The sequence below is a fragment of the Oncorhynchus tshawytscha genome, linkage group LG05, assembly GCF_018296145.1.
Source record: "Oncorhynchus tshawytscha isolate Ot180627B linkage group LG05, Otsh_v2.0, whole genome shotgun sequence".
Lineage (NCBI taxonomy): Eukaryota > Metazoa > Chordata > Actinopteri > Salmoniformes > Salmonidae > Oncorhynchus > Oncorhynchus tshawytscha.
The window spans coordinates 65,109,648-65,121,502 of record NC_056433.1 but is presented as its reverse complement, the minus strand read 5'-3'; the positions used below and the strand labels follow the sequence as shown (position 1 = coordinate 65,121,502).

The following is an 11,855-nucleotide window of genomic DNA, read 5'->3' as shown; positions in this document are numbered from 1 at the left end:
ATAATGTCAGTGGGGGTTGTGTTTAGTTCAGTATAATGTCAGTGGGGGTTGTGTTTAGTTCAGTATAATGTCAGTGGGGGTTGTGTTTAGTTCAGTATGACGTCAGTGGGGGTTGTGTTTAGTTCACTATGACGTCAGTGGGGTTGTGTTTAGTTCAGTATAATGTCAGTGGGGGTTGTGTTTAGTTCAGTATAATGTCAGTGGGGGTTGTGTTTAGTTCAGTATAATGTCAGTGGGGGTTGTGTTTAGTTCAGTATAATGTCAGTGGGGGTTGTGTTTAGTTCAGTATAATGTCAGTGGGGGGGGGTTGTGTTTAGTTCAGTATGACGTATAATGTCAGTGGGGGTTGTGTTTAGTTTAGTATAATGTCAGTGGTGTTGTGTTTAGTTCACTATGACGTCAGTGGGGTTGTGTTTAGTTCACTACGAAGTCAGTGGGGGTTGTGTTTAGTTCAGTATGATGTCATTGGGGGTTGTGTTTAGTTCAGTATGACGTCAGTGGGGTTTGTGTTTATTTCAGTAAGACATGAGTGGGGTTTGTGGTTAGTTCAGTATGAAGTCAGTGGGGTTTGTGGTTGGTTTAGTAAGACGTCAGTGGGGGTTGTGTTTAGTTCAGTATTACGTCAGTGGGGGTTGTGTTTAGTTCAGTATTACGTCAGTGGGGGTTGTGTTCAGTATGACGTCAGTGGGGGTTGTGTTTAGTTGGGTATGAGGTCAATGTGGGGTTGTGTTTAGTTCAATGTGATGTCAGTGGGGGTTGTGTTTAGTTCAGTATGAAGTCAGTGGGGTTTGTGGTTAGTTCAGTATGAAGTCAGTGGGGTTGTGTTTAGTTCAGTACGAAGTCAGTGGGGGTTGTGTTTAGTTCAGTATGAAGTCAGTGGGGTTGTGTTTAGTTCAGTATGAAGTCAGTGGGGTTGTGTTTAGTTCAGTACGAAGTCAGTGGGGGTTGTGTTTAGTTCAGTATGACGTCAGTGGGGTATTGTTTAGTTCAGTATGAAGTAAGTGGGGGTTGTGTTTAGTTCAGTATGACGTCAGTGGGGTTGTGTTCAGTTTAGTATGACGTTAGTGTGGGTTGTGTTTAGTTCAGGATGATGTCAATGGGGGTTGTTTGTAGTTCAGTATGAAGTCAGTGGGGTTGTGTTAATAGCAGTATGATGTCATTGGGGGTTGTGTTTAGTTCAGTACGAAGTCAGTGGTGGTTGTGTTTAGTTCAGTACGAAGTCAGTGGGGGTTGTGTTTAGTTCAGTACGAAGTCAGTGGGGGTTGTGTTTAGTTCAGTACAAAGTCAGTGGGGGTTGTGTTTAGTTCAGTACGAAGTCAGTGGGGGTTGTGTTTAGTTCAGTATGAAGTCAGTGGGGGTTGTGTTCAGTTCCGTATGATGTCAGTGCTCTTTATGCTGTGTCTGCAGTTTTTGTGATTCCCTGTAGAGGTTTTAGGTGTGCGTGTGTGTGTGTTTGAGCTCAGTGCATTTTTGTGTCTATGTGCATGCCTGTGCTTGCATTGATTTGTGTTTATGTAAATGTCTGCCTGTGTTAGTTTTTTGTGCATTTATTTGTGAGCAGATCCTTTGGCGCTGTGCTGAGGTGACACTGCTGATATCACCCAGCATAACTTCAGCAACATATGTTCCTTTAATTATTCAGCTGAACATTGCATAAGAGTCCACTGGTCCCTCAGAACAAAACAGAACAGAAGACAGTGATCAGATGGGAGATTGGCTGCCTGTGGACTAGGTTGGAGGAGAGAGAGGGACCTCCAGGGGACATGGACAGAGAGCTGCTGGTCCCTCTTCTACCTCCTCACCTGCTATTAGCCCATGGGTCTAATAGCAGGCCTGTGATGCAATACATGATTTGTAGAGGGTTACTGTGTTTATTGCAGAGGGATACATAATCTATTTCAAACACATACAGAATCTATTTCAAAGGCATACATAATCTATTTCAGACACATACATAATCTAACTCAGACACATACAGAATCTATCTCAGAGGCATACAGGATCTATTTCAGAGGCATACAGGATCTATTTCAGAGGCATACAGAAACTATTTCAGAGGCATACAGGATCTATTTCAGAGGCATACAGGATCTATTTCAGAGGCATACAGGATCTATTTCAGAGGCATACAGAAACTATTTCAGAGGCATACAGGATCTATTTCAGAGGCATACAGGATCTATTTCAGAAGAATGTGATCTTCTCCCTGGAAGCAATGAAGAGAAAGTATTGACTTTGGAAGGGAGAAACTGCAGCGCGATTAGAACTAGGAACTGGGGCTATGGAACAAGAGAGATAGGGGAAGAGAGTTGGCCAGAGAGAAAGAAAGAGAGAATGAGCAGGGAGGGAGAGATTGAGAGATACAGTGCCTTCAGAAAGTGTTCATACCCCTTGACTTATTCCACATTTTGTTGTGTTACAACCTGAATTCAAAATTGATTAAATATTTGTTTATCTCAACTATCTGCCCACAATACCCCATAATGACAATGTGAAAACGTAGTTTTAGAAATGTTTGTCAATGTATTGAAAAAGAAATACAGAAATATCTAACTTACATAGGTATTCGCACCCCTGAGTCAATAGTTTGTGGGAGCACCTTTGGCAGCAATTAAAGCTGTGAGTTTTTCTGGGTGAGCTTTTCACACCTGAATTTGCAGCATTTGCCCATTATTCTTTTCAAAATTCTTCAAGCTCTGTCAACTTCGTTGTTTCTCATTGCTAGACAACCAGTTTACAGTTTTGATTTAAGTCAAAACTGTAACTCGGCCACTCGGGAACATTTACTGTCCTCTTGTTAAGCAACTCCAGTGTAGATGTGGTCGTCTGTTTAAGGTTATTCTCCTGCTGAACGGTGAATTAATCTTCCAGTGTCTGGTGGATAACAGACTGAACCAAGTTTTTCTCTAGAATTTTTCCTGTGCTTAGCTACATTCCGCTTTTTTTATCTTGAAAAACTCCCAAGTCCTTCATTTCTAGCGCAGGCGTTCCACTAGGGGAACCCCTCGACAACATTCTGTTGAAAAGGCAGTGCATGAAATTCAAAAATATTTTTTAGAAATATGTAACTTTCACACATTAATTAGTCCAATACAGCAAATGAAAGATAAACATCTTGTTAATCTACCCATCGTGCCCGATTTCAAAAATGCTTTACAGCAAAAGCACAACATATGATTATGTTGGGTCAGAGCCAAGTCAAAAAACACAGCCATTTTTTCAGCCAAAGAAAGGAGTCAAAAATAGCAGAAATATAGATAAAATGTATCACTAACCTTAGATGATGTTCATCAGATGACATTCATAGGACATCATGTTACACAATACATGTATGTTTTGTTCGATAATGTGCATATTTATATCCAGAAATCTCAGTTTACATTGGCGCCTTACGTGCAGTAATGTTTGATTCCAAAACATCCGGTGATTTTGCAGAAATACTCATAATAAACATTGACAAAAGATCCAACTGTTAATCACAGAATTAAAGATAGACTTCTCCTTAACGCATCCGCTGTGTCAGATTTCAAAAAAACTTTACGGAAAAAGCATAATCTGAGAACGGCGCTCAGAGCCCAATCCAGCCAGAGAAATATCCGCCATTTTGGAGTCAACAAAAGTTAGAAATAACACCATAAATATTCACTTACCTTTGATGATCTTCATCAGAAGGTACTCCCAGGAAACCCAGTTTGACAATAAATTACTGATTTGTTCCATAAAGTTTCATAAAGTCCATCATTTATGGCCAAACAGCAACTTGTTGTCAGCGTGTTCAGCCCACTAATTAAACTCAAAAAGTTCCGTTACAGGTCGTAGAAACAAGTTAAACAATGTATGGAATCAATCGTTAGGATGTTTTTAACATAAAACATCAATAATGTTCCAACCGGAGAATTCCTATGTCTGAAGAAAAGCACTGGAACGAGAGGTAACTCTGTCGGGAGCGCGCATCACAAGCCTGAGACACTCTGCCAGACTACTGACTCAAATAGGTCTCAAGAGCCCCTCCTTTATAGTAGAATCCTCCTTCAAGTTTTTAACGACGGTTGACATCTAGTGGAAGCCATAGGCAGTGCAACTTTATCCATATCCCACTATGTATTTGGTAGGCCAAGCTTTGAAGAACTACAAACGTCAGATGTCCCACTTCCTGGTTGGATTTTTCTCAGGTTTTTGCCTGCCATATGAGTTCTGTTATACTCACAGACATCATTCAAGTGTTTTCTATCCAATATTAATAATAATATGCATATATTAGCATCTGGGACAGAGTAGGAGGCAGCCCCCTATCCCAAAAAGGTTAACAAGTATACCCTTAACATGATGCAGCCACCACTATGCTTGAAAATATGGAGAGTGGTATTGTATTGTATTTGCCCCAAACACAACACTTTGTATTCAGGACAAAAACTTTTCCACATTTTTTGCAATATTACTTTAGTGCCTTGTTGCAAACAGGATGCATGTTTAAGAATATTTGTATTCTGTACAGGCTTCCTTCTTTTCACTCTGTCAATTGGGTTAGTATTGTGGAGTAACTACAATGTTGTTGATCCACCCTCAATTTTCTCCTATCACAGCCATTAAACTCTATAACTGTTTGGCTTTATGGTGAAATCCCTGAGCGGTTTCCTTCCTCTCCAGCAACTGAGTTAGGAAGGACACCTGTATCTTTGTAGTGACTGGGTGTATTGATACACATTCCAAATTGTAATTAATAACTTCACCATGCTCAAAGGGATATTCAATGCTTGCTTTTTTTACCCACCTACCAATAGGTGCCCTTCTTTTCAAGGCATTGGAAAACTTCCTTGGTCTTTGTGGTTGAATCTATGTTTGAAATGACCTGCTGGACTAAGGGACCTCACAGATAATTTTATGTGTAGGGTACAGAGATGAAGCAGTCATTCAACAATCCTGTTAAACACTACTATTTCACACAGTGTGAGTCCATGCAATTTATTATATGACTTGTTTAACAATTTTTTTCTCCTATTTGGGCATGCCATAACAAAGGGGTTGAATACTTATTGACTTGAATTTGTAAAGAAAATGGGAAAAACATAATTCCACTTTGACATTATGGGGTATTGTGTGTAAGCCAGGGACATTTCTGAAGGCACTGTAGAACGGCTGATAGATGTAGAGCACAAGGCAGTTCACAGAATTGTCCAGTTAAAGACATTTTGCCCATTTTACATTACTAATGTAGCTAACATTAGATGTAGCTAACCTTGCCTCGATTCGGCAGTCTTATCCAGATCATCATGACATTTGTAGTTCTTTATGACAGCCACATTAGCAGCTAATTAAAATGTCATCTTTGGGGGGTAAATACAGGCAAATATAACGATAAAAGTAATCTTGTCCTTGAGAGATTTACAGTTATGAAAATGTCACGCCAGGGTAAGCTTTCTTCTAATGCATGTGTCAAACTTATTCCACGGAGGGAAGTTTTCTGTGTCTGCGAGTTTTTGCTTCTCCGCTGTACTCGATTGATTAATTGAGGTCACCTGGTTGTCTAGGTCTTAATTTAAAGGAAAAAAATAAAACCAGCAGACACTAGGCCCTCCATGGAATGTGTTTGACACCCCTGTTTTAATGCCTCTTAAAGGGAAAGTAAGTGAAAGTAATCAGATTACTTTAACTGAGTTTGTGCGATTATAAAAAAATAGCACAAAGAAGAAGATATAAGGATAATTTACACTGAACAAAAATATGAACGCAACATGTAAAGTGTTGGTCCCATGTTTCATGAGCTGAAATAAAAAAATCCCATAAATGTTCCATACACTGTCAGATTTTGTGCACAAATTTGTTTACGCCCCTGTTAGTGAGCATTTCTACTTTGGCAAGAAAATCCATCCACCTGACAGGTATGGTATATCAAGAAGCTGATTAAACTGTATGATCATTACACAGGTGCACCTGTGAGTTGAGGTGCAAAGAAAAAACTATATCTCAGACTGGCCAATAAAAAAGAAAAGATTAAGATGGGCAAAAGAACACAGACACTGGACAGAGAAGCTCTGCCTAGAAGGCCAGCATTCCGGAGTTGCCTCTTCACTGTTGACGTTGAGACTGATGTTCTGCGGGTACTATTTAATGAAGCTGCCAGTTGAGAACTTGTGATGCGCCTGTTTCTCAAACTAGACACTCTAATGTACTTGTCCTCTTGCTCAGTTGTGCATCGGGGCCTACCACTCCTCTTTCTATTCTGGTTAGTGCCAGTTTGCACTGTTCTGTGAAGGGAGTAGTACACAGCGTTGTATGAGATTTTCAGTTTCTTTGCAATTTGTCACATGGAATAGCCTTCATTTCTCAGAACAAGAATAGACTGACGAGTTTCAGAAGAAAGTTCTTTGTTTCTGGCCATTTTGAGCCTGTAATCGAACCCACAAATGCTGATGCTCCAGAAACTCAACTTGTCTAAAGAAGGCCAGTTTTATGGCTTCTTTAATCAGGACAACAGTTTTCAGCTGTGCTAACATAATTGCGAAAGGGTTTTCTAATGATCAATTAGCCTTTTAAAATGATAAACTTGGATTAGCTAACACAACGTGCCATTGGAAGACAGGAGTGACGGTTGCTGATAATGGGTCTCTGTACGCCTATGTAGATATTCCTTTAAAAATCAGCCGTTTCCAGCTACAATAGTCATTTACAACATTAACAATGTCTACACTGTATTTCTGATCAATTTGATGTTATTTTAATGGACAGAAAATTAGCTTTTCTTTCAAAAACAAGGACATTTCTAGGTGACCCCAATTTTTTGAACGGTAGTGTGTACAGTATGAGGCTGTGGTTGTGTATTTGTGGGAACTTTATATCTCAGTTCTCTGTCAGTACAGTCAGTGTGTATCTGTGTAAACATGTGTGTAATTTTATCTCCACCCAAGCAATAACCTTGTGGAAAAGTCAATGTCAGGTTTTTCCCAAGCATACTTGGTACATATAGATATATGTGACTAATGACACAAACATATGGAAGAATGATCAGCCAAGTGGATTTTCCCCTTAGGCTTGTACAAGCTTGTTTTGCTAACCTGGGGGAGTAGAGACAGCTGCTTCAACGCTAAACCTCTCTACGCGGCCTCTCTGGCTTCCTCCCTCTGTCTATTTCTAGCTCTCTCTCTCTCTGTTTCTTTTGCTTTCTTCTTGGCCTTGCATTCTGCCTCTGTGAGAGTTCCTTTTCATCATAGAAATCAGAGTAACACACAACTTCTCTCCCTCCCTCATTCTCTCACTCTCTATTTCTCTCTCCTCTCTCTCACACACCCTCTCTCCCTCATTATCTCTCCCTCTCTCTCTCTCTATATATATATATATATATATATTTATTATACAGTACTAGACAAAGCTGCCATTAAGGCAAAGGGTGGCTACTTCAAAGAATCTCAAATTTAAAAATATATTTTTATTTGTTTAACATTTTTTTGGTTACTACATGATTCCATATGTGTTATTTCATAGATTTGATAAACATAAAAATAAAGCAAAACCCTGGAATGAGTGGATGTGTCCAAACTTTTGACTGGTACTGTATATTTCCCTCCTTCACTCTCAGTGCTGGCTCTACCCCAGCTCCATCACCTGATCCCTGATGGTGAGGTCACCAGTATTAAGATCAACCGTGAGCCCTCGGAGCCCCTGGCCATAAGCATCGTGGGGGGCAACGAGACCCCCCTGGTGCGTATCCTCATCCAGGACATCTACAGGGAGGGGGTAATCGCCCGGGACGGACGCCTGCTGCCCGGAGACATGATCCTCAAGGTCAGTTTTTGTTTAAAGTAAGGTGGAGTACTATTCACCATGTATGTGACTGAGGGGCGGCAGGTGGTGAAGAATGTTGGGCCAGTAACTGGAAGGTCGCTGGTTCGAATCCACGAGCTGGCAAGGTGGAAAAATGTGCCGTTCTGCTCGCTCCCCAGGCGCCTCCGCAGCTCTTTGATTCAGAGGGGTTGGGTTAAATGCATTCAGTTGTGCAACTGACTAGGCATCCCCTTTCCCTGTATGTGTTGTGTATTTGAATTTCTCATCACAGCATATAATCTGAGACTTAACTCCACCTCTCCCTCTCATCTTCAGGTGAATGGCATAGACATCAGCAATGTGCCCCACTGCTACGCCCTGGCCACACTCAAACAGCCTTGCCAGCTGCTGCGACTCACAGTGCTGAGAGAGCAGCGCCACCGTTACCGCTCACACTCGGGGCACCACGGGCACCCCCACGACGCAGCCGGGGGCTACCCGCCTCATGGCCTCCCCCATGGCCAACCCTTGAGGGACGACAGCATCCACGTGGTCCTGGCTAAGAGCACCCCAGAGGAGCAGCTGGGCATCAAGCTGGTGAGACGACCAGAGGAACATGGAGTCTTTATCTTCCACCTGCTGGAGGGCGGCCTGGCGGCACACGATGGGCAGCTCAGCGTCAACGACCGCATCCTCGCCATCAACGGACACGACCTGCACTACGGAGCGCCAGAACACGCCGCTTTACTCATCCAGGTAAGTCTGCAGGGGCTAGAGGTTAGGGAGCATTAGTTGGTTGTGGTTTACAATGGTTGGTAATGGTATGTATTTCTTGTCTCTGGGTCCTGTGATATTATGGCTAATAGTGGTGTGTAGTTCTGGTTAATTGCACTCTGTTGGCTGGCTTTGTCCCTGTCCATTGAGGTTAATTGTTGTGTGCCTATGGTGGACTGTGCGCTGCTCTACTGCTTGGCTGAGGCTCTGCTTCCTTGTGGATGCTGGGTAATTGCGGTGGTGTGTTTCTGGTTGACTGTGGGATGTAGCTGTAGCTGTGCTCTCTGTGTTTTTGTCTGAGGAGACTGGTTTGCAATTGGGGTTCTCTGAGGACCCAACATGGCACACAGCAGACTGTTGTTGTCAGAGATTAAGAACTGGCTGGAAACCGATTAAATTAGTCGAATTAAGGCGCTAACGAGCTGGACTGGGTAATTTAGGAGGTAGCTCTGCGGCACAGAGAGCACAGGCACTCTCAAATGAGAAACACGGGAGGGCGAGCTGTGTGTGTGTGTACTCACGAATGTGTGTGCACTGTGAGTGTGTGTGTGTGCGAGAGTGTGCATGTTCATCCGAGTGAATGAGGGAGTGAGTCACTGTGTGAGTGGGTGGACATACAGCCTGAAAAAGAGACAAAAGAGAGTAATAAAGAGCATGAAAAAGAAAGTTAGAGGAAAGGTTGTAGAGAGGTGAGAAATACAGATTGTTAGAAAAATAAGTTTAAAGGTGAGTTTTTGAGTTGAAATTGAATAAGTCATAGTGAGAAGGTGAGGGCAGCAGAAAGACTGCAGTATTATGAGAGAGAAGAGAACATGTGGGTGAGAGTGACACTAAACAGGCTGCTTCCTGAAGCAAGTAAAAGGGTGCAATTGAAATGTGTGTGTGAGTGAGAGTGTTTTGTACACCACACATGTTTATTATTTGTGTAAACCTCTCAGGGGTAATAAATGTTTAACATATTTTACTGCCTGGCCAAGCTCTGTGTGGGTGATTTCTTTCCCCTTGAGCTGTCTTAGGGGGTTGGTAGGAGGAGGTAGAAAATGTCCATAGGTTTACCTCAGGGCATTTCTATGTACGAGCACCAACATGTGAAGCTCATTGGATTATATCAAATTGGGTGTCAAGTGAAAGCTAAGGGAGAAATTAAGGCATCGATACATACAATTCCAACTGACAAAATATGCATAAGTAAAGGCTTGGATTTCTGAATAGACAGATGGAAACAGGGTCTTAGAAAACATCTACCAGAAATGAATGCAATTCATAATGTAATTCCATATACCTGGGTGTAAGCCCACTTCACTTACTGTCGTAAAATAACAAAACTATTTTTCTTTCAAACTCAAGGTGCCATGTCATACAGTAGCTTACAACACATTATTTCTGCAGATGTGGTCACATAAAAACCTAAGGGAGGTTTTACCATAAATCTGTTACCAAAATTTGCTTCTACACAGTTCTTCCACAAAATAAATGTTTGTAAATGTTAGTCTAAATTGTAAAAAATGTGTCCTTGTGCATGGAGTTGTATGGTTTGTTAAACTTTGAAATCAATGCTTTTTGGCATTGATTTTAAAGTGAAAGAAATGAGTCAAAGCGTGCCATTATCATGGAATTGCCGCTCATACTCTACCCTCAATACAGCATCTGGGATGAGCAAGATGGGCCTGTTTGAGCTGGTATAGTTTCTGTGTCTGAGTCTAGTTATGTGGCAGTGAAGTTATTTTTATTAAGTGCTTGTTTGGATATCTGGATCAACTTCAGTGAAGCTGTATTCAATGTTTATTTATGGGGCTCAACCATGATATTCTTCTACAAAGTGACTGTTTTTAGTTTGTCATTCTTTTTTAATTGCTATATGTGTCTGTCTGGTTCTGAGCTTGGTTGTGTTTGTGTGTTTGTCTCCTGTAGGCGAGTGAGGAGCAGGTCCACTTCATAGTGTCTCGTCAGATCTGTTTACCCACGCCTGACATTCTGCAGGAGGCTCCATGGGGCATGGACGGCCCCCCTCCATACTCCCCAGTGGACATGGAGCATACGCTACTGGTTAGCAATGCATAAAATGCATGACGCACGCACAAGCATAGGCACACACACAAAAAAACACAAAAACACAGACAGGTTTGTTTGAAGAGCTTTTCTTGAGGTTGTCGTGTCTTTACTATCAGTAACCTCTTGATTCTAGCCATCCCGGATCCGGGATCGTGAATACAGCCTCAAGCTCATTACCATAACGCAATGTTAACTATTCATGAAAATCGCAAATGAAATGAAATAAATATATTTGCTCTCAAGCTTAGCCTTTTGTTAACAACACTGTCATCTCAGATTTTCAAAATATGCTTTTGAACCATAGCTAAACAAGCATTTGTGTAAGAGTATTGATAGCCTAGCATAGCATTTAGCCTAGCATTCAGCATGCAACATTTTCACAAAAACAAGAAAAGCATTCAAATAAAATCATTTACCTTTGAAGAACTTCAGATGTTTTCAATGAGGAGACTCTCAGTTAGATAGCAAATGTTCAGTTTTTACAAAAATATTATTTGTGTAGGACAAATCGCTCCGTTTCGTTCATCACGTTTGGGTACGAAAAAAACCTGTATCCAGGAGTGTAATTCTCTCCGCAAGCTCATTAGCATAACGCAACGTTAACTATTCATGAAAATCGCAAATGAAATGAAATAAATATATTAGCTCTCAAGCTTAGCCTTTTGTTAACAACACTGTCATCTCAGATTTTCAAAATATGCTTTTGAACCATAGCTAAACAAGCCTTTGTGTAACAGTATTGATAGCCTAGCATAGCATTAAGCCTGGCATTCAGCATGCAACATTTTCACAAAAACAAGAAAAGCATTCAAATAAAATCATTTACCTTTGAAGAACTTCAGATGTTTTCAATGAGGAGACTCAGTTAGATAGCAAATATTCAGTTTTTACAAAAATATTATTTGTGTAGACAAATCGCTCCGTTTTCTTCATCACGTTTGGGTAAGAAAAAACCCGAAAATTAAGTCATTACAACGCAAACTTTTTTCCAAATTAACTCATATATTAACTAATATCAACAGAAACATGGCAAACGTTGTTTAGAATCAATCCTCAAGGTGTTTTTCACATATCTATCGATGATAAATCATTCGTGGCAGTTGACTTTCTCCTCTGAAGAAAATGGAATGCGCATGGACCTAGAGATTACGCAATAATTTCGACGCAGGACACCGGGCGGACACCTGGTAAATGTAGTCTCTTATGGTCAATCTTCCAATGATATGCCTACAAATACGTCACAATGCTGCAGACACCTTGGGGAAACGGCA

The 11,855-nt window shown here is 41.2% G+C and overlaps 1 protein-coding gene across 7 annotated transcripts in view; it reads left to right on the top strand.

Annotated features, from left to right (window-relative positions):
• LOC112251130 (E3 ubiquitin-protein ligase LNX) overlaps window positions 1-11,855 on the top strand; it is a 74,987-nt gene that overhangs the window by 50,899 nt on the left and 12,233 nt on the right. For all 7 annotated transcript variants that reach the window (XM_024421888.2, XM_024421886.2, XM_024421889.2 and 4 more), the window contains 3 exons: window positions 7,574-7,779; window positions 8,095-8,514; window positions 10,444-10,578. In XM_024421888.2, the coding sequence (XP_024277656.1) occupies window positions 7,574-7,779; window positions 8,095-8,514; window positions 10,444-10,578 (761 nt within the window). The remainder of the gene's footprint in view (window positions 1-7,573; window positions 7,780-8,094; window positions 8,515-10,443; window positions 10,579-11,855) is intronic.